The 27,550-nt window shown below is 32.8% G+C and overlaps 1 protein-coding gene and 2 long non-coding RNA genes across 3 annotated transcripts; 1 reads left to right on the plus strand and 2 right to left on the minus strand.

Annotated features, from left to right (window-relative positions):
* Nucleotides 1-516: 516 nt before the first annotated feature.
* Nucleotides 517-25,246, minus strand: LOC127736435 (uncharacterized). The gene is made up of 12 exons (XM_052246979.1): nucleotides 25,195-25,246; nucleotides 23,923-24,066; nucleotides 23,182-23,261; nucleotides 22,515-22,586; nucleotides 21,307-21,454; nucleotides 12,258-12,404; nucleotides 11,208-11,281; nucleotides 10,018-10,089; nucleotides 8,204-8,375; nucleotides 3,440-3,543; nucleotides 2,517-2,619; nucleotides 517-761 (listed from the first exon to the last, which is right to left on the minus strand). Exons 1-12 carry the CDS (start codon nucleotides 25,244-25,246, stop codon nucleotides 532-534), a joined length of 1,398 nt encoding a protein of 465 aa, XP_052102939.1. The 3' UTR covers nucleotides 517-531.
* On the plus strand, nucleotides 13,498-15,032 carry LOC127736501 (uncharacterized). The gene is made up of 2 exons (XR_007998993.1): nucleotides 13,498-13,872; nucleotides 14,503-15,032. It is a non-coding gene; the product is annotated as an uncharacterized LOC127736501 (long non-coding RNA).
* LOC127736495 (uncharacterized) lies at nucleotides 17,468-20,517 on the minus strand. The gene is made up of 3 exons (XR_007998985.1): nucleotides 20,319-20,517; nucleotides 17,964-18,032; nucleotides 17,468-17,567 (listed from the first exon to the last, which is right to left on the minus strand). It is a non-coding gene; the product is annotated as an uncharacterized LOC127736495 (long non-coding RNA).
* Nucleotides 25,247-27,550: the final 2,304 nt, after the last annotated feature.

Below are 27,550 nucleotides of genomic sequence, written 5' to 3' on the forward strand. Positions count from 1 at the left end.
TAAAGAAAAGACAAATAAGAGTCCATTAAATGCTACACAGAACGCTAATATTTTTATGAAAAAGAAGCTTTTAAATATCATATGAAATGGGAGACATACCATTCAAATGCAGCTCGAATGTTGCTGCAACAAAATGGAAATTGAACTTTAGGATTCCTCAATTGTTTCATCAGCGAGTAAGAATTATCTAAGAAGTTGTACATACCATGAGCAACACAAGAGGAGTCACATGTACATTTGAAGAATCACATTTCCGGAGCACCTCAGATCAACCAGGTTTTTGGTGGGGTTAATGTTACTCAGTTTTTAGTTTAATGTGTATTATTTTGTAACAGTAGCATGTTGTTTGTCTTTTTGTCGTTTTGTTTTGTTGTTTTCCATAGTGTTGTTGGTTCCTCTTCTTGCGAATTTTGATTGACCATTTAGTATCTTTTCTCCCTATCTACGACTATTGAAGTCATCAATTTTGTCGTAACGTTAACAAATACACTCCAGCTTCAATTTTCGAAAAGTAAGTGTTTCTCAAATTTATTACAATTTACATACTGGAGTTAATTTTGTTTGGCAATTTGCCGCAGACAATAAATCAGTGCTTGCACGGGAGTTCCTAATTAGCATTATACATTTAGTAGAACTACTGAGATGGACATTATGAGTCAACTCAGAACTTATTCTTGCTTTTGTAGTTGACCACATCCAATAATGTCTAACACCATGGCCAAAAGATATGTGTAGGACACCATCTGTCCAAAAATTCAATGCTGTAATTGAAAAAAGAAAATATAGAAGAATAAACATTACATGACTTAGATAAGAGAATTATCTTCATGCTAAAATTTGACAAAGTCTTCAATTTCCAAATAAAAAGTATTGCATGTTCATCCCTTATTAAACAAACAAAACGGATGCCATGAATTACCAAAATTATTAAACAGCACAACATCTCACACTTGCTACCAACATCTAACTCTTTGAACATTCCTAGATTTACATATTGTCAGATGAGTTTAGACGAATTTAATGCTACATCAATGGTGAAAGACAACCCTCATGTCAATTTGCAAGACTTATTTTTCTTCGCAGAATGTACTTACTGAAATATATCATTTATACGTATTATGTAAATCCTTTCAAGAATAACCTGGATAATTTATCTGACATATTCATATACAGCATAAAAATGTAAAATACACAAGTGTTTGATGAAGTGAAACAAATAGTTGTTTCTATAAATTAATTACTAGACCACACCCGCGAAATCGCGGGCATTTAGAGCGTGGTTGAAAGTATGAAAACTGTTGTAGGATGAATTTTTGTAAAAAAAATTTATGACTGGAGAATTTCAGGAAAGGTATAAAAAGTATCTTAAACATGAACTGATGTCAATATAACATTTTGAATTTTTCACCAGTTCAAAATATTGGATGTAAATCTAAAGAATGTGAACGCAAAGGTCAACTATTTGAAGTAACATGAACGCACAATTTTTAGGAGGCGAGTTGCTTTGTTACCATACTTTTTGTTTCGTTGTGCAGAAGACAGAGTAATCGATATGTTAACCTTTTTAATTTCAGTCACTCGAAACAGATTCCACTGATGAAATCAAATTAGTATGTGATATTTGCAAATAAGATTTGAATTATGAATAGAGCCATAATAAAATACTCAATAAACAATGCGATTTGTGGACAAAACTGTCATATTTTACTGAAATCTGGAAATGGCGTCAGACTTAATAAGGTGTTGACTTTTAGGAAAGCAAATTAATTCTAATATGGGGTGCTTATTACGTCAATAGAATAGAGCCATAATAAAATACTCAATAAACCACAACCAATATAAATCGACGACGCCACAATGCGATTTGTGCACAAAAACGTCATATTTTACTGAAATGGCGTCAGACTTTTCAGTGGGTTCTTTACTATATCCATAGATTTGTTTTCATTTTCACATGGCCTGGGTCGTTATATTCATTAATGTTATCCCTTTCTTACGCTTGATATAAAATTCGAATATAACGACCCAGGCCATGTGAACATTTTCAACAAATCTTTAGCTTGCATGAATTATTTCGTAAATAAACATGTTTATATACCGGTTCCAGGGGTCCCAAGAAAACGGATTTTTATCGCTTCCAGGGACCGAAGGAATGTTTGATACCGTTTCCTGTAGCTCAGGTACCCAAAACATTGTATTGTTATCAAGTTAGGAATTAAGGGTTGTTTGTAGATTTACCAAAATTCTGTGTAATTTTAAACAGTCCTAAACGGATGTTTTGTCTATGACTTAAAAGTCCGTCCGATGACGGAAACAATATCCGGACGCCTTTATTTATGTTTTCCTCCCAAAATAACCCAAACGGAATAATCATAAGCGAGCATGACAAATGCGACTATGCATGGTACCTATAGGACACAGAGGCATGATTATTAATTTATTTAGGAAGGAAGAGAAGCAACACACAAAATGAGGTCTTCTCATTTAATAGTATAAAGTGGATAATAGATACTTACTTTGTGAATATGATACTTTTGAAAGAATATGTGAGAACACATGTTGCAGATCGCTTAACGAACTGAAGTCTGCAAGTCCAGTACATTTACTCTTGCAGTAACTCTGAAAAAATGAATAAATTTATGTCAAAAGATGCACGTTATTATGTTTTGTTTTGTGTCTCTTTGTCTTTTTCGTTTTTAGCCATGGCGTTGTCAGTTTATTTTTGACTTATGAGTTTGAATGTCCCTTTGGTATCTTTCGCCCTTCTTTTTTTTATAGTTCCTTAGGGTCTGTGACATTTCTGTTTACACGATTTTTTTTTACGGTGAATAGACTTTTTTATAAGTTCATAACGCGAACTGACCCTTTATGTGTCTATTCATTATTTGATTGATTTACATTTTTCGTATAAACCATGAATCTCTTTTTATTCAAATTCGTATTTCAAATTTACATAAAAATTCGTACTCTCATAACAATGTCGAAATTTTCTAAACATTGGTGGAAATTGTACTTGAAATTTGGTTTGAACTAGCTTTCAGTTTCTCTTGTTATACTAGTGGTACTTTTTGTCTTTAGTCGTTTGGGTAGTTCAGTGTTCGTCTTTCGTTGTTATCTGTTATGTGTTTTTTTTTTCGTTTATTGTTTTGTACATAAATGTGTGTATAATTGGTTTTCTTGTTTGATTTTTTCTAATTTTGTTATTTCGAAGTCTTTTATAGCTTACTATAACAGTATGATTTTTGCTTCTTGTTGAAGGCCGTACGATGGTCAGCAGTTCAATATGTTCATGTCATATGGTTTCTTGTGAATAGTTTCATTGCCAATAATATACATCTTTTCATTTTTATAATGTGCATTTATTTCCTTATTGTATTTTCAAAAAATGAGCATTTTATGTAAGTTTAAAAAAATATTTATTTGCTTAACTCATTCTTACCTCTGCATCATGCCAGGTCTTCGCCTCTTTACCAACATGGTAGCACGAATGTCCATAAAGCTGAAATCCTGAAGGACATTGTTTTGATGAATGGTGACCGCAACCTACAAACATAATTAGTATTATACATTAGGACATTTTAGGATACCCTAAACATAGGGCCCAAGGGCCCAAGATGGCGGTCACCGGGGAATTCCCCTCACACGAAATATAGATGATATAAACCGATTTAGAACGTATGACGTATGTCACATATTTCGACCAATGAAAAGACTGCAAATTTATATAACCAAATAAGGATGTTAATCCCCTATACACAAATTAAATCCATTTAAGGACATATCGTTTTCTTAATCGGATTATGATGAAAAACCTTACGTATGTTTGACCAATGAAATCTTTTGTATAATGATATAACGATAAAAGGATGTTAATCCCTGTTAGGGATTAAGTCGTCATCCTTCAGGAGATTACGTCGTCATTGTAGTAGTAAATATTGTTCAACATATTGTACAAACAAATACTATGTTGAGTATGCTTAATTTATGATATTTAAATGATTTGGTCTTTTAAGCAAGAGGGATAACAATAATTGAAGCAATATACATTGATTAAACATCGAATCGATTGTAAATCTGCTGCATATTAATAAAAAAGTAAAAGGATGTGCATCTCTTGCCGGGGATTAAGTCGTCATCCCATGGGAGATTAAGTTGTCATCCCATAGAAGATTAAGTTGTAATACATATATTTGACCAGTGACATCAGCTGCATATTACTATAACGGTATGCCGTGGATTAAATGGCCATTCCCTGGGAGATTAAGTTGTCATAATAGAATCCGATATGGTATTGTTGATTTTTTTTTCAATAAAACTATCACGGTCAAGTGGGGCAACCTCTATAAGAATGCAAGAAGCAATACCTACATCGAAACGATGGACGAATATTTTACTTATTCGTATGGGAGATTAAGATGTCATCCCATGGGAGATTAAGTTGTCATCCCATGGGAGATTAAGTTGTCATACATATATCTGACCAGTGAAATCTGCTGCATATTACTATAACGGTATAAGAATGTTAATCCCTTGCCGGGGATTAAATGGCCATTCGCTGGGAGATTAAGTTGTCATAATAGAATTCGATATAGTATTGTTGTTTGATATGTTGCTGATGTTTCTGGTGCGCGTCTTAGGGAGTAAAAAAACTCGGGCGGTCCCTATGCAGGGAAGTGAAAAGCCACCCAATGACTTCCTTTCTATTCACAATTATCCGTGTTGACCACAAATGTTTTAGGTCTTTCGCTCACATAGGCAGGTAAGTCGTCTGCGCAGCAAACGTCGACCAAGTTTCCCCTTAAAAGTCCCTCCAGTGCTTTTCCTGACATTGGTAGCTGAATTGATTTCTTTCGACACCATGGTCCTCTAGACCCTGAAGGTGTGCAAAGACTAGTCCACAGTCTCGACAAGCTATCAGGTCTTCTCTGTCATTTTCTATATCTGACGTTGTACTTTCTGTATCGAAACTGTCGTCGACTTTCATCTCTTCGACAGCTTCAGAGTTGTGAACTCCGCTGCCCGTTTGCAAGACATCAGTTTGGAGTCTTGACGACTCTGTCGTTCCTGGTTTCAGGTCAACCAACAGGAATACATAGGGTCGCCTCGTCGCCTCTTCAAATTTTCGTAGAAATAAATTCGACCTTTTCGGATACATCTATCGTCCTAGCGTCATGACGGGTTGACGATCTATGGGATTGCTAAAGAGAACGAGGTAATGCCAGTTTCGTCTCTGGGTAGGATCCTTTCCAAAGTACAAGTTTTTATTTATTTTAAAACCACTACCGATAAGTTTCTGTTATGACTGACTTCTGTAAAAAAGGCGTTGTTGATTCTTGAATCTTTGGCCGATGTTGACATCATATCATCCAATATGATCATATTCCTCATACTGGGATCGAAAAAGTCGTCACTTTCTAAATCAACCGGAATACCGTGCAAAAAATTCCACTCGCGGTAGCACTGTTTTCTGTATTTCCCCATAGAGTGGCTGCCATCTCTTGTACAACCACACGATCCTTTCTGGGCATGGTTGGCACATCCTCCTTACTTGTTGTAGCATGTTTTTCATAAAAAACGTCTTTCCACACGAGGTCGGTCCAGACATGATCATGGTGAACGGATAATCAAAAACAAAGTCTTGTAGTAACTGCTGCTGCTGAGGTACTTCGTTGTCTTCTTTTAGAGGAAGGTACTGCTGCTGATGCTGCTGCTGGTGTTGCCGCTGCTGCTGCTGCTGGGCATGCTTGTTTTTCATATCTCTTCGAAGATTGTGAGGCCAAGAATAAACGCTACGACATACGTTGCAACTGAACATCTTCACCTTTTCTGCATGTGTATTCAATGTTCTCTTATAGGTTTCTGTCGAAAGTGCAGCAAGCAAAACAGGTGGTCGTCTTTCAGGCGACAGAATTTGAGATTGTCGTCCCTCAAGACGAATTCGATTTGATACAGATCGGATCTGGTTACTCTGAGGTAAATTGGTTTTTCATATTCGATGTCCGCGATATCTTCGTTCAAAATCTCTGCCGATTGAAGAATAGGAAGAGTCGTTCCTCTGACGTACGTGTGGTCTACGAAATCCGAGCAAAAGTAGACCCGTCTCGTTGGTGTTTCAAATTGTGGTACGAACGATAACTCCAGCAGTGCACACTCCCATTCTCCATTCATTATGTAGCGTTTATGAAGTCTAAATGCACCGCCATTATTATTTTCAAAAAGCGAGAGAGAATCTTCGCTTGATACGAATAGGTAAAATTCGTTCATCGTTTCGCTGTAGGTATTGCTTCCTGCATTCTTATAGAGGTTTCCCCACTCGACTGTGGTAGTTTTATTGAAAAAAAAACCAACAATACTATATCGAATTCTATTATGACAACTTAATCTCCCAGGGAATGGCCATTTAATCCACGGCATACCGTTATAGTAATATGCAGCTGATTTCACTGGTCAAATATATGTATTACAACTTAATCTCCCATGGGATGACAACTAAACTCCCATGGGATGACGACTTAATCCCCGGCAAGGGATTAACATCTTTTTACTGTTTTATTAATATGCAGCAGATTTACAATCGATTCGATGTTTAATCAATGTATATTGCTTCAATTATTGTTGTCCCTCTTGCTTAAAGGACTAAGTCATTTAAATTTCATAAATTAAGCATACTCAACAAAGTATTTGTTTTGTACAATATGTAGAACGATATTTACTTCTCCAATGACGACTTTATCTCCTGAGGGATGACGATTTTCTCCCCAACAGGGATTAACATCCTTTATCGTTATATCATTATACAAAAGATGTCATTGGTTAAACATACGTAAGGCATTTCATCATAATCCGATTAAGCAAACGATATGTCCTTAAATGGACTTAATTTGTGTATAGGGGATTAACATCCTTATTTGGTTATGTAATTTTGCAGTCTTTTCATTGGTGGAAATATGTGACATACGTCATACGTTTTATATCGGATTATATCATCTATATTTAGGGTGAGGGGAATTCCCCGGTGGCCGCCATCTTGGGCCCTAGGAAACCTATGTTTTAGGGTATCCTAAAATGTCCTAAACTATAGTACTAGAATTCGCAATTATCTTAAAATGTTGTCAAAAACCATCCTTCGGGTGACGAAATTTTAAAAAAAACAATTTGTTTTCATTATGTTCTCATCATTGAATACACAAATTAAAACATTTCGTTTGATTGGTTTCGTCCATATCACTTTTAATGTATTATATAAAATTAAACATCAACGTTACTTTTAATGTATTAAGGAATCGAGAAGCTAAGATGAAAGACAGGCGAAAGATGCCACAGGGATATTCAAACTCATAAGTCGAAAACTAACTGGCAATCGTCACTTAAAACAAATTAGCAATCGTCAAATAAATTATCAATGATTGGTAACTGTTCCTTGAAAAAGATGTTATAAGACTTCAAAACAAAGATAATACTATTCAACAACATTTGTTTTAACTGTCTGATTATTGATGCTCATATGTTTTGCTATTCATCGATTGATACTTTCTAATTTCTGGTATTTAGTCAGGCTCTACTGTAGCTATGCAACCGTAGCTTTTACGTTCTTTATGGGTTTTTTTTACAATTTGCGGACCATTGTTCACAAATATCATAAGGACTATAAGAGCTATGGTACTGCAGCTAGCTCTACTGAGGATCAACTCATTTTCTGATTGAACATCCTTGGTAATATATGGTTTTGTGATATTGTCTGTTATAGATTCCGTTTGTTATAATATCTAACATTGTCTTATTTCCTCACGAATGCCATCACGAGTTGGTTGACCTTTATGGAATATTCATTTTACAGATGATAGCGGATATGTTCCAAATGTCGTAACTACAATCCCGTCCCCTTTTCCCCGATGTGACCTACCGAATTAGACTTATTACCGGGTTTGTGCTAGCATGAGCAACACGAAGGGTTTTTCATGTGGAGCAGAATATGGTTACCCTTCCAGAGCAGATGAAATCATCCCCAGTTTTTGGTGGGGTTCGTGCTGCTCAGTCTTTAGTTTTCTGTGTTGTGTTTTGTGTACTATTGTTTGTCTGTTGCTGTTTTTCTTTTTTAGTCATGGCGTTGTCAATTTATTTTCAACTTATGAGTTTGAATGTCCCTTTGGTATCTTTCGTCTCTCTTTTTCTTTGCAATGTTTATATATCATTACAAACTTACCAGTAATAACAGTCGTAGGAACTTGTGTTGTTGTTGTAGTCGGTGTAGTCGTTACAGTTGTCATGACAACATTGTCGTTGCAAAGGTCATAACTGCAACAACCTCCTTTTAGTTGTAATTGTTGTCTTTTGCCAAATATTTGCGGGCTGGATATCTTAAATCTCTGACAAAGCTTTAACATTAAAAAAGATAATATACAGTATGGTAATTATCTCTGTTTCTCTCTCTTGGTCGATCGATTGGTCGATAACATTTAAATTGAAAAAAAATTAAATTAGTGAGCACGTGTATGCATTCGGATGTAAAATGTTTTTAAGCCGAAGGAATCGCAAAAATTGTAAATTCTCGATCCTTTGAATGGTAAATTCGTAGTCTACTTTGTTAAGTTTTTGGACCTTTCAATGTCAGAGTTATAGATAAATTAATAGGGCGATATAATTTTGACATTAAGTGCAGAAATGTGCTATATCAGTCATAAACTTGACTAATTAATTTATCTGATCCAAATTTGCCATTGTACAGATAATCATAATGAATATAATCAGGCTTATTTATTTCAAATGACTCACATTAGCGTTGTGGAAAAAAATCTTGTACGTTTGCATTTTTTGCACTTTTTCAATACATGCAATTGAAAGAAGTTGGAATAATTCAAGCAAATATGTAAAAAAAAATTCAAAAGAAATAGATAAATACTGAAACAACTATTTTTCAATTTCCTTAAAAATAGTATTTTGTCGATTTGTAAAAGAAAAGGAAGACACCAAGGGCCTATTAAAAATAAATTGAAGAAAAAAATATCTTGTGATGATCATGCATATTCTTCAGATCGGAAGTCAAATTTAGAGGGAAATTAAAAATATCGTATATCTTTGGTCAGATTTCAAGACGAAATTTACAATAAAAAATCAATACAAAAGGCAATTAAAGATCTTTGAAAATACCTTTAAAAATACTCGAAACTTAGTCTCTCGATAAAATTGGAAGTATGAAATGCGAATGGGGAAGGATGTGGAGTTAGTTCTCTTTTGATGACTAATTTGCATTTTATTTTTGTGAATGAATATGTTCTTTGAACACAGTAAAGGTATGAATTATAGGGATTGAAGCATAGTTATATTTTGTTATTTAAGGAATGACTGTAATATTTTTTCTGTCTATGAAGAAATAACATCAAAAATGTGGTGCACACTGAATAACCCGCGTAGCGGGTTATTTTAAAGTGTGCACCACATTTTTTATGTTATTTCGAACAGACAGAATAAATATTACAGTCATTTCTTATAATTTAATTCTTAATTCCATTTTAAACCGGAGTAAATCATGATAAAACGTTGATGACGTCAAGGTCACATGACAAAATTATGTCTATGAGCTGATAAACAAAACAACGTCAGCCAATCGGAAGACGCGTTACATCCAAAATTAAATTATAAAACAATATCTTTGAAACTTCGACTATTTATTTTTCATTTTTCATAAAGTTGCAAATACATCAGGACACTTTACTTCGAGATAAAGTACATTACTTCGAGATAAAGTTATGAAACCGCATCATGAATAGCCTTTATAGATAACAATTCTATATCAGTGAAGTTGAGGAGGATTTGCTGGCGTTGTAGTATTTACCAAGCGAATTTGTCACCAAACATGGAAACCATGGACAATCAGATGACGAGGTTACTATTTACCCAACGGAGTCATGATTCAAATAGAATATGCTATCTGACTGTACATTATATTTCAGTTAATGCAGGTATAGTATATTATGGTAGTAAATCCTAAAGCAAAAAAAAAATGAAAAAACCACATACCTGATCATCCATACATCCAAGTCTGTATACCGGTCTGAGATCAAAACTTAATGTTTCAAGAGAATAACATTTCTGAAATAATTAGTTTAATAATGATAAGACACTCATTACATTATCTTTAAATTTCTGCTTACATTTACTATGTTATCTCATTTTTGCAAAAACAATTCTTAACAAATTATAAGTGCATTATACATGTAACACAATCATGTAGCAGTAGAGTGTGTTTCCTTTTTTTATTTTCTTAAAATGAATTTTGATGTTTCAAAAGGTCGAACTCACAATGTTTAATATTTTTAGACAAACTGCAGAAGGTTAATAAGGCCACCGGCGGACCCTTTAGAGAAATGTTCTTTAACATACAGAGATCGTGACTTCATCCTTACACAGGGTATTTACGTCCCCAAAACCCCTCCAACCCAATTCCGATTGGACGTGGCTGTGTATTTATTATATACTTAGTAGTAAATACAGAATAATAGTACAAAATGTATGTGTAATACGGTCAACGCCAATCGTGCTGTATCAGCCAACCATGATGATATCGATATCAGTCACGGTTGCAAAGACTTTAGCACACCTTTAATCTGTATGACGTCACGTCATTGATATCAGTCACTGTTGCAAAGGATTCATCAAACCCATAATCTGTATCACGTCATGTCACATAAAAACATATCTTCTTGAGGTATATAATTAAGTGTATATAATATGGCTTTTTCAATATCACACAACGTATCAATCCTCAACCAATATAATCCCTCGAGCAGAGCTCTTGGGGTTATATTGGTGTCTCGGGTTGATAAGGATGTGATATTGAAAAAGCCATATGATATTTTCTATTTATTATACATCCCACATAGCCAAACGGGGCGTAATCTTCATATTACCATTTAGGTTTAGCTAATTATTAAGCCAGGTTTAACTCAACATTTTAGTTGGAAAATGCATGTGCTAAGTCAGGAATATAGCAGATGTTCCGTGGTTCGATAGCGTTTGATTTTTTTTTAATTTTATGAACTTCCACTTTGAATTTCCCTTAGAGATCAGTAGTTTTGTTATTATTTTTTGTTATTTTTTTTTCCTTTATTCGAAATGACCTTGCAGTGATAAAACTGTCATTTCGTACTGCTTGTTTCAATTTCGAGATTTTTTTCCTAAAAATATCTCCCGCATTAAAAACAGCTCACCATGCCCCCGTTACATGCGGTGGTCGCCTTGCAGTCATCAATATGTTCTATGTCATTACAACTATTACATCTAACTGAAATGGCGGAAAGCAGAAAAGATATCATTAATATGGATAAAACATTAGCCAACAATCCGTTTGAAAAAATACACTTACGAATTACTTTTCCCATATACTAGAAGGGTAAAAGACGTTTGGGAAATACACATAATTGCTTGAGAAGTTCGAAAATTCATTAATATGTCTTTCGATACAAAAATAACAATAGCCCTCATTATTGTTTACGGGTTACCAGTAATTTAAAAGCATTTTTTGGATATTCAATTCATGACACTGTTAATGTCATACTACTATTTTAATTTGGGGAAAAATGAACTGTGTTACTGTATTAAATAAAGGCTTACGAACAAAAATCGAAGACATTTTTTTTTTTTTTATGTCACAAGACTTCTTACCTCTCGTAACTTAAACCTCAGATTGATCACTACGTTCAACATGCAGTTGCCACAAGCAAATTATTATTCCTGTTATTTGAAACCTTCTTTTACATTTGTTCCATTTGTTTTATATTTAATTTCTTCTTTCTGTAAACTTAAAGTTATAATATACTTGTTGTTATCTTGGTTCTGATTCCTAGTTGCGTCAATTCCAAAAACTTTATTTGCTTCTTCGCTAAGCACGCAGCAGTTAAGAGTAGGATCAAAAACTGTTCAGCTCTGAGCCAGAATAATATGCCGGTGAGGGTGACATGTCTTCGTGTGGATTATTACCTTGGTGACTAGTTCGTTAACAAACAAGCGGAGGAGTCGGTTTTGTACAAAGCACAGTCCGTATCCATATCACATTAACATGTTTTACGTCCTGAAATGCATGCAAAATGTATTTGCCACTGGACGTTAAATACCTCTTCATCAAAACACTGATGTAACTTCTTATTTTAACATGTGATACACCGAAAATACATGTTGGATTTTGTTTTGAATCAAACTAACATGTTTCTAAATTTGCAGCAGTGTGCTAACTTAAAAACAAATAATATTACGTTACTCACAGCAGCTTTTACACATCAGGGGACATAACTTCGAAGCAACACATGTATCGTTCTTACAGAAATCTGGGTTTAACTGTATTATACGTGTACAGATGGTTTCATCAATATTTCGACAGTCGTTGTTCAATGGTGAGATAGTTGTTTTATCTGCGATCGAAAAAGTTAAAGACGTAAATCATAATGACTACAATGTGGTTTTTAAAATTATCACAAGTTAACCCATGTGAAAACTATCTAAATTATAATAATCAAAAAGCAGATTTTAGAGGTCACAATTACTTTAAAGCATTTGGGTATATAATTGGCCAAACAGTATCCATCATAAGTTACTCGCACTCTCTGACAGTGCCAACCTATGAAATAGTTACGATATATCTAGCTAGAGATTATGAATTCATTCTTGAGGAAATCAAACATGGAGAACATTACACGTCTGACAAAGCAACGAAATCTTTTTTTTAAAACATTTTTTAGGGTAAAATGAAAACCAAAATACAGTTTAATTCACGTGATGTATATTTGAGGAATGTCAGTACTTGCTTTAAAAGAGTAATAACTGTCAATTCCCAATTAATTCACGGTGGCAACTCTTCAAAAGCAGTACTTAATGTTATTTGTATTCTAATGCAATATTCATGTAATATTTGAAAAAAAAATGAAATATAACAGAAACCATATCCAGAAATCAACGCCACTTTGCTTATTTGAATATTATACTAAAGAAATCGGATACGGGTCACGGAAATTATATTGAAATGATAGGGAATTTAGAAAAAAATGTCTGTTTTAACTTTGATTTAAGTGATAGACAGGTTGCCGGGGCAGAAAATAAATATACACAAAAATATGCACCATTTAAACGAAATATAATGACTGGCGTTGCAAAAATCAAGGTTCCTGAGCTATTTTAAAAATCGAAGCGAGAGGCTTTTAACATTGCAGTATAAAATACAGGCTAAAATGGCTGAAACGTCAAATTTGCAAACTTCGTGTTGAAAATTGGCTAACAAGGTCATTAGAAATACAGGTTGCCGGGGTGAAACTTGAAACTTGAATGTCCAAAGAATAAGCAAGTCCAAACCTTGTATGTTTAGTCGTTGAACTCTAGGCTCCCACGTAAAGTTAAAATGCCTCTATTTCAAAAAGAATAAACTCACGAAAACACGAAAAATTCACTAAATTCGCGTTCATTGTTTTGATTTTGACCGCCTGACAACTTTACGGAAATATCAGAGTAATAGGGATCATTCGTAATATTTCTTCCTGTAGACGTCGCTGGTGTTCCATAAGTGGTTGTCGGAAACGTTTTAATCAATTTGACGCTTGAATCGCATTACGTTGCACATGTCTACATTAGTAACCACAATCGACACTCGCTAATTTCACCAAACTAAGCTCCAAAATTGTTGTGTCCCCGGCTGCAATTATTCTGAAGGGGGACCACAGATTCCCAAAAGACCATGAAATTCTTTTAAAATGGAGAGGAGGCATCAAGAGAGTTGATCCACCCATCAAAAATATCTAGGGAAACCCGGCGGAAAATATTCGACCAAGTTTGCCATAACCAGCTGATAACCATGTCATGCCAGGAGATTATATATAACAACAGGATTAGGTTATTATGTATTTATATTTTTCTTATATTTAGTACAGTATTTAACCTCTTTGTTTTATTTTTTCTCGATTAAACAGCCCAATAATTTGACAGGTTATTATTTATTAAAATAGGGGGATGACACAGGGATGTATTTTATTCTTCAAATATACCCTCACACTTTGTAAGTTTTTTCCTAGTCTTCACATTTTTTCACCCTTTTACCTTTGTTTGCATTGTAAATAAGAAATAATAATTATGTTGTGCACTTAATTATAGCAAGTGAAATATATTTCCCTGACAAAACAATGCATGAAAGGAAGAGAACTACATGTATTGGGAAATATGATAATCCCTATATTGCATTCTAAAAAAAAACCATGGTACATATGAGCATAATTTTTCTATTTGTTTGTCGCAATAAAGTCTGAATTTTCTAAGGACTTTACATTAAACTTATGGCAAAAGCTGTCAGAACAATTTTTTTTAATTCTTCAAAGTTGGAAATCAAGAGTATTTTTGTTAGAAAAAAACATCACACACACACCCCTGCATTAAACGCTTGTCCTTTATGAATGATAAGAAAAATTTCTGAACCTGCAGTTTATTAAATAACATGATGCTTTGTGTTTTCCTGTTTTAATATTTCAGAAGCCATCATGGATAACAGACTTTTTACCCAACCATGAAGTGATGAATGGGATACATCTTTATGTTTGAAATGAGTTCATGGTTAAAATCCAAGTGGCTGCAAGTGCGGGGATCAATACTTCTGTCAGAACCAGATGTAAAAAAAATTTGACAAAGGTGACAACAATTGGCAAATAGTGGAATTATGGAACAGGATTTATTTACTAGCCAAGACAGTTCCTTATATTAACACACAAACTTTTCTGAAAGGGAAATTCCAACTAGATCAGAAGAAAGTAGTTTGTGATAGAAAAGTGTCGTCCAACCGAATTCACATTAAAAGAGTCCTTGTATTGTCTAAAAGTTACACAAGGGTAAAACTTAATGCCCCTCCTCCGCTGTGGCAGGGGAATAAACAATCTGAAACATGTAATTCCACGTGGAAACTTCTAATTAAACTTGGTTCCAGAATTATCTGTGTTTGCTGTGTTCTTTCTAATTTCATAAAAATACATTGTAAATAAATATGCATAAAAGATGAAATGGATTTACATGCAATTGATTTTATTATTTGTTCTAATGTGGTGCTGTTTCACGACTGCTTTCCCAGTTAGCACAAAAAAAAATAGAAAAATGTTGAAAAAAAATTGTAGAAAAATATCAAAATCATGCACAAATGTATGGCGTTAAAAATATTTTCAAAACATTTTCATGATACTTTTAAAACATCATTAAAATGTTACTGAATTTTGACAACAATGTTTGTAAAATGTCTTATAAATGATTTGAATGTGTTTGTTAATCAAATATCCCTGAAACATTTTTAAAACATATAAAAATTCATTTCTGCAGAATAAAATGTTTTGATAAAGTTCAAAAAATATTTTTTAACAAAATGTTTTAATAATCTTCATATTCTCAAAAAATCATTAAAAAATCATTTAAATGTTATTCGAAATATCATTATAAAAATGTTTTCTAACATAATCTTTCAAGTCTTTTTATAAAATATTCAGAAACATATAAACAATGTTTAATATCAGAGACAGATTTAGGAGTGGGGTGCCTGGGTCCCCCCTTTATGGCCCTTATGGAGCTACATTTATGGTAAATCCAGATTTTTTTATTACTCTCAAAACTTTGTCTAGTTTGGGGCCTGATGACCCCTTTTAATGCCCCCGCAACTGAAAGTTGTGGGCATATTATTTTACTCCTGTCTGTCCTTCTGTCTGTCTGTCCGTTCGTCCCATTATGGGTATATAGTTATTCAGCACAACTCCTCCTACAGTTAGAATCCTAGGAAGTTTTCACTTTGCTGTCTGTTTGTACATATATTGAAGATGTGCATGTGGTTATGGTTTTCATTTTTAGTGATATTTGCCCTTTTGGGAGATAGTTGAACTTTGTCATTTTTGGGGTATAAGCGGTTAAATGTTATAGTTATTTTAAAATAACACTTTGCATATACAGGGGCATCAATTGTGTCTCCCAGACACAATAATATCTCAAAGAAAGTCCTACATTGACTTTGTTTTAATACAGTTACATCAGTGTGGAGTGGGGGGGGGGGGGGTCACTTTATCTAGATTCAAAATCCTGGATCCACATTTGAGAAAACAACTGCCATCATACTGATCTTTACCCCACATCTCCTTTTACATTTGTCTGCATGCTGTTGATGCCGGCTTAATCTATATATTTTTTGTCTAATTTTGTCGGGTAAATGTCTCATTGACAAACCCCAATATTTCCTGTCTTAGATATCAATTTTATTGATAGTCCATTTTTTTGTATTTTGCACTGAACACATATGAAAAAGATGTGGTTTGATTGCCAATGAGACAACTCTCCACAAGAGACCAAATGACACAGAAATAATTACAACTATAGGTCACCGTACAGCCTTCAACAATGAGCAAAGCCCATACCGCATAATTTGTTTCACTTAAATAGAGGTATTAATTTTTATACGACCGCAAAAATTTTTTTGGGATCGTATAATGGTATGATGTCGTCGTCGTCTGCGTCGTCGTCCGAAGACACATTGGTTTCCGGACAATAACTTTAGTTTAAGTGAATGGATCTTTATGAAATTTTTTAAGAAAGTTTAATACCACAAAAGGAAGGTTGGGATTGATTTTGGGGATGATGGTCCGAACCGTTTAGGAATTTGGGGCCCAAAAAGGGGCCCAAAACAGGCATTTTTCTAGTTTCAGGATAATAACTTGTGTATAAGTATATTGACTGCTCTAAAATTGTACCACAATGTTTAATACCACAAGTAGAAGGTTGGGATTCATTTTAGGGGTTATAGGGCCAACAGTTTAGGAATTAAGGGCCAAAAAGGGGCCAAAAACAAGCATTTTTCTAGTTTCCAGACAATAACTTGTGTTTAAGTGTATGGATCTCTCTGAAATTGTACTACAAGGTTCCATACTACAAAGGAAAGGCTGGGATTGAGTTTTGGGGTTATTGCTCCAAGGGGGGGAGGGGGGGTCAAAAAGTTGGGGGGGGGGGATTTTTTTCACAATTTTTTTTAAGGGATTCATATTTTTTTTTCAAAATTTTTTAAAATTTCGAATTTTTGAAAAGTTTCAAGAAGAAATCTTCAATTGCACAGTATTGCGCAATGGATTTATAAGATCTTTGACCACATTTATTTTGTGTCAGAAACCTATATTATGTCAAAAATTTGATTACAATCCAAATTCAGACAGTATCAAGCTTGAATATTGTGTCCAAATTTGCCCCAACTGTATAAGGTTCGACCTCTGCTGTCCTATCAGGCTGCGCTCAGCAAAGCATTTTATTTCAGATTATAAATATCCTCATGCATTTCATTTGGTCCAGCATTGAACAAATTTTTTCTTAGAAGTGTTTTTTTATCTTTTGTTTGATCATGTGTAGCATCTGTCATTTTCTGTCTGAACAGCTTTTCGATGGTTTTCTTTGCTGTCTTGGTCAACAATACACAAGATAACAACAATAAGAAATGCAAAATTTTTATTTAATTTTGTCATTTCACTGTTCTTTTTCAATTTTTCTTTTGTTCCATTCTTTTTATTTCTCTTGACTTCTGCTGGCTTCTGTAAAGAAAATTTTAACAGATTAGTCCTGTTGTTTAGTGAGTAAACTAGTGGAGATAATTTAAATTTCATCAAATTACACAAGAAAATTTTATTTTAATCCAGTCTGGTTTCATTAAAATTTATATTGAAAAGCGACATCTAATCAGTGTGGCTGGATTCGGAAGATATACACGTATATCTGTGGAGTTTCAGGTGTATTATTATCATACGAGTCTGTAACGGTAGAGTTCACCAGTACTTAAATAAAACTGTACAGTACCATTTTCCCAACTGAGATTAGGACCTGTAACCTTTACTTGGTCTTACAAAAAATCAACTCTCTTAATGGTAATTGTATATTTTAACACAAATACATTTTTGTGATATAGATTGAGGCTATAAAAGGATAAATACCTTCACACAATCTGCTCCTCCAGAATGGTTTGAATCTAAGCTTATAAATTTTGGCTCTTCTAATTGATTCTACAAAAGATAAAAAAAAGTCAAAATATTAAATAAAATACAGTCAAGAAAAAATCACATAGTACTAGTCAGCTACAAAGGTCACAACATTCAAAAATGAAAGAAAATTCAAACAAGAAAACTAATGGCTTGATTTTAAATTATAAAATAAGACAATAAAAAAACAAATATATATGTATATATATCAGAAATTAACCAACTATAACTACTAAATTAAAGGCTCCTGACTAGGATTGACACATTAACAATTATCTATACTTACAAAAAATATATCTGGCCTAGCCTTGAAGGGCTAGTGATTAATCTCAGGCACTTGTCTCAGAAAAAAATTTCCTATAACACATGTTATATTAAGGTATATAGGAATTTTTTTTTTTGAGACAAGTGCCTGTGCGATTAATCATGAAAACTGTATAATGAATATATTGTCTTTCATGGTTACAAATATCTACCAGTAGAAAATGTCTGCAATATTTCACTATTTTATATTACTTTACTAACTAATACATTGTTGATGACGCTGAAAACAGCATACCTAATATATGCTATGTCTTGCTTTTGGACTCTGTCAAGGCAAGACAAAAAGGAAAGAAATCAATGATTCAAGTTCAAATATATTGATTGATTGTTGGAATCTTAATGTCCAGTGACAAATATTTAATGCATGTTCCAGGCAAAGTTTAATTAAACAAGCTAAGGAATGGTTTGAATTTTTTTAAAACATGTAGGTAAAGATTTTTTAAAGTACTATTACATAGATTAAATTCTGCTTGCCATGAAATATTTGAAAAACAAAATATCATGTGGATTTAATGGTATAACTAATGAAATTTTGAAAAATTCTTGTATGCTGAATGTTGGGCATGATATGTATATAAAATTATAAAACATTACTTTTTTCTTAAAAATTAATAAAATTTTCTCTCTAGCAAGTTCTTATTGGAGAGAAAATTTATTTAACCCATATTCAAAGGAAGATGTTTTAATAGCCCTTCAAACAACAGAGGTATAACCCTTTTTACTAGTTTAGGAACATTTTTTTTCTAGAGTATAATAGTTTAGAAAACTATTTAGAATCTTATAAGATTATCTGCCAAGAACAGATAGGATTCAAAAAGGACGTAGAACTACATGTATAGGGACCACATTTCTAAGTTTTAAAAATATTTAGTTGGGTCAGTTTTCATAATTATGTTCTAATCAATTTTGCAGAATTTGAAATTATTCCATATTTAAATAATTCCTTGTTTGAACTTGAATTGCAAATAAAACTTCATTATAGATGTACATATCTTTTAAAATTTCCAAAAATGGCCCCATCATGTTATATATAAAAAGTTTGCAGAGAAGGGCCTTTATATTTCTTTTACAGTGTCTTCTTTTTTTAAGTTGATGAAGCTGAGACATATTAAAAGATTTAAAGCTTAAAAATGTAGAATCATGTCTTGTTTAAAAGTGGTATTGGGAGGATTTAATACTTTCCTTGTGTAATTGTCCCATTTTCAAAAGTAATAAATTGTTTATATATAACTGGGACTAATAGACTATTAGTATAATAGTCCCAGTATATAACAAGTTAAATTTAATTTTCCCTTGCCCAGTCTGCATGGTCTGTATCACATTTCATGGCCAACAGATAATATCTGTATAGAACCCCTATTTTTAATTATTATTATACAAAATCATTTAATTGTATCCTAGAAAGTTTAATTATATATTCATGACTATTTATATGTTCAGTGGGGTTTTTATTTTGCTTTTTTCTAACTTGGGGTACATGTATTTGTCACTTGGTATTTCACACTAAATATTTCATATAAAATTGCATTTCAAAAGATTATTTAGGGGACATTTCTGATTTGATTTTATGCAACTTGGTACCAACAGCAGAATAATTATATTTGTTTATTTTCATTTTCTTCTGAGATAAACATAAATATTATTGTCTATTATAAACAATCTTGCTATATATTTATATTTCAACCAAATTAAATTGTAAAAAATAGTATATGTGTTCACATCAGGAGAAAATAAAAACAACAGACATTGACAGATGACAGAGCTATGACAAAACAAACAAATACTCTTTATATACATTTCAGCGTTTTTCAACACATTATTTGTAAAAATACAACCATAAATGCCTCCAATAAACGTCTTTTTATATGAAAAATATAGCCCAAAAATGTTGCCTTGTTGGTGACGAAAGCTTTTTGGCAATGTACTGTAGCGGCGTTTCCGCTTATAATAGAAGAAATCTCAATATTTTTTAAATACATCGTTTACCTTTCTATAAGATCTATATTTCTGTCTCTTGTGACAGCTCCACGTAACGTTAGTTCTGGAACAGACCAGGTATTGTAATCATCGGATGCCATTGTTTACGTTGTAAATACAGATGCAAGCGTTTTACGTGATTGAAGCGTTCAAGTAACCACTTATGGAACCGCAGCGCCGCCACGCGTGAAAAGTCGTGAATGATTCCTATTATAAACAAGGACTCTGTGACGGGCAACTTATAATATCCGTGTTTTAAAGATTTTAATGATATCAAGCCAGTCCAGTTCAAACTATTATCACGTGGTACAATTCTCATTTACATATTATGAATATTAATTAGCAAAAGTACTACTAATTTCTGGTTATGCTGCGATGGCGTAACGTTGTTGCCAATAACTCCGGCTTAAAACCGTAAAATTAACGGCACACATCATCATATGTAAACTGGCGTTACATATCAAATTGTGTTATAACTATCAGTTCCCTATGAAGACGAAAGGGTTTAACGACCTTGACTACCCATGAGGGTCTTGCACGGTCGGTTTCCTATGCCTTTGGTCTTCAACTTTATACACTCTTGTGACGACGTAGACCATGACGATTATTGTTGACGTCATGAGGTAAAATAGATATTGGCTTATTTTATTTTCACTTATCTAATTAAACTAAATTTAAAGATTAGCTTATAACAATTTAACAATTCATATTGTGAATATTCCAGATGAGAAGCGGGTGGTCGTTTCCATATAATGTTCTAATGCACAGCCATTTTGGAAGTCAAGGAAGCCCAATTGATTAAATTTTACAAAAAAAACAGAGCTATATTTTTTATTTTTCTATTGTCTGCTCCATTTCCTTTATCCCTTTGTCATAATAACATGAAAACATGTTTTATGAAGTAATAATTATTATGTATGGTTCATATATGAGCGTTGAAGTTTCCATGTATTGTATTTGAATTGTAATAGGTAGGTTTCTTAATGAGAAAACGCACTTGATGGAGGTGTTGTGATCATCTGATGTTGATGCTTTTCATATTCAATCTCCTCTGGAGTCATATCATTACATCTATCTTCGTGACAGCATGCAGCATCAACTCTAAGACTGCGTTTCATATTATCACCAAAGTAGCTTACACAAAGCTGAAATATCATAAATTAAGATAAATGTTTCTTTTGTAACTTATTATGGACACAACATATGACCATAAAGAAATCACGCATAGCACATCATAGCATAGTATCAACAGTTTCATTTACATTGGCATTATTAATGATATTTTTGCTATTACCTCCTCCCCCTCCATATTCTCAAGGAAGTAGTTCTCGCATTACCGTTAAAAGCAGTGATATATTTTACTTTATTGTTTATATTTGGCTACTTTTTTTGCCCTGAGCAAATATAAATCCTGATCAGACAGCAACGTATATAACACTTCTGACACAAAGAGAATAAACTAACAGAAAATCTAATTTATAACTGAAAAAATCTTTCATTTACATACAATGGTGTTGGATGTAAGATAATGAATTGAAACCCAAAGACACAAACACCCAAAAGACATAACGTTACAGTACCCAAATTGCACCGAGTACCCAAATTGCACCTATTTAGCAAAAATATCAGCGAAAATATTACAAGTTTTCATAGGGACTTAACAATTTGTATTGTTTTATTATTTGACATTATGCACGTCTCTCAAATAGGTAAATACATTTATATCAACAAATGAAGTATTCACTGCAGGAAGTAAAATCTACGGAAACGTCACAATGAGACGTCCACAAGAAGTCATCTTTTAAAAATGAACAAATGAAATATGTTACTGTCATCCATTTCTTAAAAAATGAATAGTAAGCATGGAATAATGTCAAATTATTCTAAATATTTGAAAAAATAAAATAAAACATCTGCCATTCGATTTTTAAGGATGTGAATTTAAGCATGGATGCAATTTGGGTACTCATCATTACAGAATCATGGATCGTTTTTAGGTCGGTTCAAACCCATTTTTCTATGATTCAATATGGATTCAAAATTAAATTGGTGGAAATATATGGTAAATAAGGATACATCAACAAAATAAACCCAGAATTGAAACTTTTGTCTGGATTATAAATAAACGTAGGTGAAAAAATTGTCAAAATATGTGCAATTTGTGTACCCTCACGTTATAAGTTATCATAATTTTATTATACTTACATCCTTTGTAGCACATCCCAGTTTATATATTTCTCTAAAATCGTCGGCGAATGACTGCGTGGTAAAACAATGCTAGAAAAAATGCCAATAGTAAATATATATACTACTGTCTTTAAAGCATTCATTCCGTTGAATAATCATAGAACGTATGCAAAAACAACTTATGCTAAAAGAGGCAACAAGCTGATATGATATGTAGCATTTTCTATTAAATTTGTCGTTTTACATCGTATTTTTTTATTCAACTACAGATTCATTTTTGAGGCTGCGGTGACCCAATTGTCTCAGTAGTTTATCTAAATTTATTACTAGCATGTAAAATCTGTGGTGGTGGGTTCGAATGCCGATTTAAATTGAAAAAATTGTCAGTTTTCCTGCCGAAGGTAGGTCGGTCGGTCTATACGTTCGATACGGTTACTCCGTATTCCTCAAATAACAAAATCTTGTCTTCGTGATATAGCAAGGATGATGAGAGTGGCGTTAAATATCAACAAACACACAAGCATCGACGTTTCTAAGACAGTTTGTTATTAACTTAATGGACTAATGTTTTGTTTTTGAGTTTTGTCTATTTCAATAATACATCATATTCTTTTCAAAATTGGTACTAACTAACTTGAGCCTCTTACAAATCGTTTAGGATTGTAATTAAATATAAAAGACTTACATGATCTTTTGAAGGACATTCTACCACGTTTGTGCAATTCTTCGGATTATCTACCTCATGACACTCGTAACAATTAGTAGCTGAAATAGTTGTTCCTAGAAATAAGTCTTATCAGAATACATTCATTTTTTCATTTTTAATTTCAACTGAAGAGTTGGTTCTACTTAGTTATTTGGGTCTATTTCTTTTTATTTCACTCATCTATTTCTGGTACCGTATCTACCAATGTGACTTGCAATATTATAGTTGGGAGATGTCAATGAGACAGCAAACCGACGACAAAACAACCAAAACATCTATCAAAATCTATATACACAAATGAAAAGGAAAACTGCTTAACTTGATGATTTCAAAGTGAATTTAATAATAATCTGAAAACCTTAGATTCGTCAGTTTTGAAAGCCAAAGAGATGTAAATGATAAAACGAAGCTCTAGAAAAAAGAAAAAAATGTTTTGACGTAATTTTACTTCTGTGAATTGAAACCTTATGGATTTTGAAAATATTACTGACAATTTCTAATTGAGAAATTAACAAAACAAATGTCTGAATCAAATCATGGCAATTTAAAAACCATTAGAACTCATAGTATACCTTTGAGACTAATTCTCCACAAGATGTCATGGCCAGAATCAATATAAATATATCGTATGATTATTCCAAATTTTCTACATTTCTAGATTCCATTTTAACACACGTGTTTGTTTTATCTAGCAAAGAAGTAAAAATCAAATCTACCTACGACAAAGTCCACAACTCCGTTGGCACAATGATGAGACACAGGTTTCGCTGCAAAATCCTGGATACTTTTGAATTAGTTGGGAGCAAACCTGGTTTTCTATGTCCTCACATCCATAAATTGTGTTAACGTGAAATACTGACAACACTGTTTTGAAATTAAAACAATATTAGTGTTTGCCAAAACAAATGTTCAACTCACAAGGCATGTATGTGAGTTAGCAGCTGGTTCATAGTTCAAATTTTCTAAGTTATAAGTAATAACAATTTGATTCGATAAAAAACACATGATGATATTCATAGTTAAAAGGAATAAAAAGAGATGTGGTGAATCGTTTTGTGACCCCTACAAGTTTATCGCCAATTCTCCTTTGTCTTGAATATATAAGTCCTTACGTGAATCACAAATTTCTCTTTAAAATTTATAAATTTAAATCAATAAAATGCAAACGTAGATGAACTTTTGAAACATGATATTTCTAATACACAAAAAAAACAACGAACGGACTTACATTTGTACACTCTAGTAACATGTGGAAAATAAATAGATAAACAATGGAAAACTAAAAAGGACATTTTCGAAACTTTTTGTCTTATGTTGTACGAAGGACTCAAAGTGACAATTTGATATTAAAAATATAATGCAAAAGTCTATCGGAAATGCATAAATGACCTGGTCTGATAGAAACAGATAATATAAAAAAATTCCCAAGAAACATTTTACCTTCGATATGTAAGGAGGGCTTGAAGTGTCACTTTGAAATTAATAATTGTCTAAAATTCGGGTAAATGAACCAATGGCATTGTCTAGACTCTCCTGATCATCCAATCTTAGCGGTCCCCAAGGTTGTTTTGCAATATATTTCGAATATTAAACTGGAAATTTGAGCCCTCCGTACATATCGAAAATGGAAATGTTCAGAGATTTCCTTGTGCTGTATTAATATCTATGCCTAGCCTTACTGTAACCCATATTTTATAGACATTGAAAAATTAGAAAGGTCTCGCTGGCCGTCATATAAGCGGTCTCCGGTACTTTTTGCATTATATTTGGAATATAGCGGCGCTTTGAACATGTCCATTACGGTTTTTTTATAATTAAATATGTTTCAAGTGTTAATGAATTGTTCGTGTTTTCATCTTTATAATTCAGGCATGTTCAAGTAATAAAATAATATTTTGGTTTATTTTTTATCGATGTCGATTGATAAACTATAAAGATAGAATCGTGGTCTATACATGTAAGGGGTTATATTTGAGGACAACAAAAATTTACGATTATGTGTAGGAGTCAGAAAAAGATTTCTATTTTCTTTTTTTTCATTCATTTCTACGAGGATATCATTTTTAAGAGTCTTTTAAATAGTCAGTTTTTATTATTTTTAACTGAGACATTTTGAATAACCGACTGCTGCATGTGCTGGCGACCGACTGTTGATTATTCAATATCGAATAACGAATAACAAATCGACCGCTAAATTGTACAAACATTTAGAAGACTACTTCAATATATAGATTTTTTTTTCTTATTAATAAGCTTGTTTTCTCATTGACTTATATATACCCAACACCTGCTTCTTTTATACTCTACTTCTAATTAGAGACTTTCCATATGGAGTAGAATAAAACTGGCTTTTTTTCAGTACTTAAACAGTAATTCATTCAGGTTGCATAAATATTTAATATTTTCCGTTAAATAAATTTGTGAATAATTTTGAAACTTTGGTGCATACAGCTGAATACATGAATTATAAATTCGATTGACTATTTACCTGTCAAAAGTGTATGCTTGTTCATATTTGTATTGATCAAGGTTAACTTTAATTCCGATAAGAAACTCGTGACAGTATTATATAATAATCTATACAGTATGTTATACTACAATAGATATGGAATTAAACATATTTTAAGGGGGCATCCAACTATTTGGTGATTTCGTACAATATATTGCTTTTTTATTTTCATTTGAGAGAGACACTCGTATGATATAGTTGAGTGTTTTTTTTAGAAATCTTTATTGTATTTTCTTAAACGTTCCTGTCGGCCCTCGTTTCACAAAAAATCTTACGACTTAATTTGTTTGTAAATCATCAACAATTCTGTAAAATTAAGATCAAGTTTAGTCATAAGATTTTTGTGAAGTGCAGACCTGATCGGGATTAAAGGGTTGAGGGAATATGTCAAAATATTAGAACCTCATCAGGGATTATCCTTACTTATCATATTTCAATGTCGTGGTCGGATTAACAAAGGTGCTTTAAATTCTTGGTTTAATTCCCTCATAAACGGATAAATGATCAAATATTTATGTACTTCTTTATTATTATATAACAGACTTAAAATTTGTAAAATTAATTTTTCATTATCAAATAATGTCTTGTCTGAACGGACGTTTTTCACCATATTGTTCAAACTCCGAAACAGTGTGCAATGTAACGTCCTCCTTAATTGCTACGCTACGTTGGCTTTAGTTTAGCGAAGCAACATAACCGCTGTTTCGGAGTTTGCCTATTGTTACGACAATCTTGTTAAAGTACATAGTTGAATAAATCAACCTACTAGAAGTACATTATGTTTGTGTACATATAAAAACGATCCTATTTTACTTTATTAATGTCAACTTTCCAACAATAGTGTCTCAACTATGATTTAAGACTTGACTGTATTTAGTATTAGGAATATGTACTTACACATATTTGATTGTATAAAACAATATTAAGATGGTTTCTACAATTGTCAGTACAATCACCTGATAACATTCGGATATGTTGGTGGTTAGTTGTTGTGGTCTGTTGAAATGTCCACTTTTTTCTGGTTATTCTCTATATCCTTTTTATGTATTTTGATGCTTTGACGGATTTATTTTTTACAGCAGTTATATCTGATGTATATTCATTTTGGTCCTATCTCAGTTGTTATTTTTTCGCTCTTTTAAATGTTTTATATTCGAAATTGTTGTGAAAAAAGCGTTAGAAAGTGTGAAGTGTTTAGTATAAGATATTTGAAAGTTAAGAAGTTACTTTTACGACTGGGTAGATACCTTTGCTGGCGGACCTATTGACCTGAGAGTATTATTAGCCCATTATGAAAATAAAGACATTATTTATGATAAAAGACATTATACTGTGTAAACCAAGGGTTTTCAACGTCCTGATAGTTGTGGAATTCATTAGACAGGTCTACATATATATTTTTGATATGTTCAGTTGTTTCAGATATTCGGTGTTTGCCCAAGGTTTCTAATTTCCAAATATGTCGACCACAAACATCACCGGAAAATTTTTTTGTCCGATTGCACATCAGGTGAATAAAATACAAGCGTTTAATGTTCCTCTTATATTTTTTACATGTTTCAACACATATGTCAAGCTCTTGGTGGCTCCGAAACTAAAAACAGTTATACATAAACTAATCAGCCGCTATTAAGATCTGCCATAAAACACCACATTATCCATATTACAAAAACATGTTGTGTTCTCCAGTTATTTCGTAAAACAAATAACTGCTATGATCTTACTTTTTGAACTGGAAGAAGTCAACTTTACCCTTATCTACATGTAATGAAAAAATACAGGCTTATTGAATGATGGTGTAATATGAACACAGGTCATGTTGTCAAATGCCTCAATAGT

This window comes from Mytilus californianus, unplaced genomic scaffold (genome assembly GCF_021869535.1).
Source record: "Mytilus californianus isolate M0D057914Y unplaced genomic scaffold, xbMytCali1.0.p SCAF_31, whole genome shotgun sequence".
Lineage (NCBI taxonomy): Eukaryota > Metazoa > Mollusca > Bivalvia > Mytilida > Mytilidae > Mytilus > Mytilus californianus.

What these genes read in the sequence shown, in the direction of transcription:
- LOC127736435 (XM_052246979.1), bottom strand. Translation starts at nt 25,246, where the DNA reads ATGAATGAAAAAAAAGAAAATAGAAATCTTTTTCTGACTCCTACACAT. An exon ending in CCTGATGTGTAAAAGCTGCT is followed by an intron (nt 11,282 to 12,257) that starts GTGAGTAACGTA and finishes CCGCCATTTCAG; the next exon opens with TTAGATGTAATAGTTGTAAT. An exon ending in AAAAGTATCATATTCACAAA is followed by an intron (nt 762 to 2,516) that starts GTAAGTATCTAT and finishes TTTCAATTACAG; the next exon opens with CATTGAATTTTTGGACAGAT.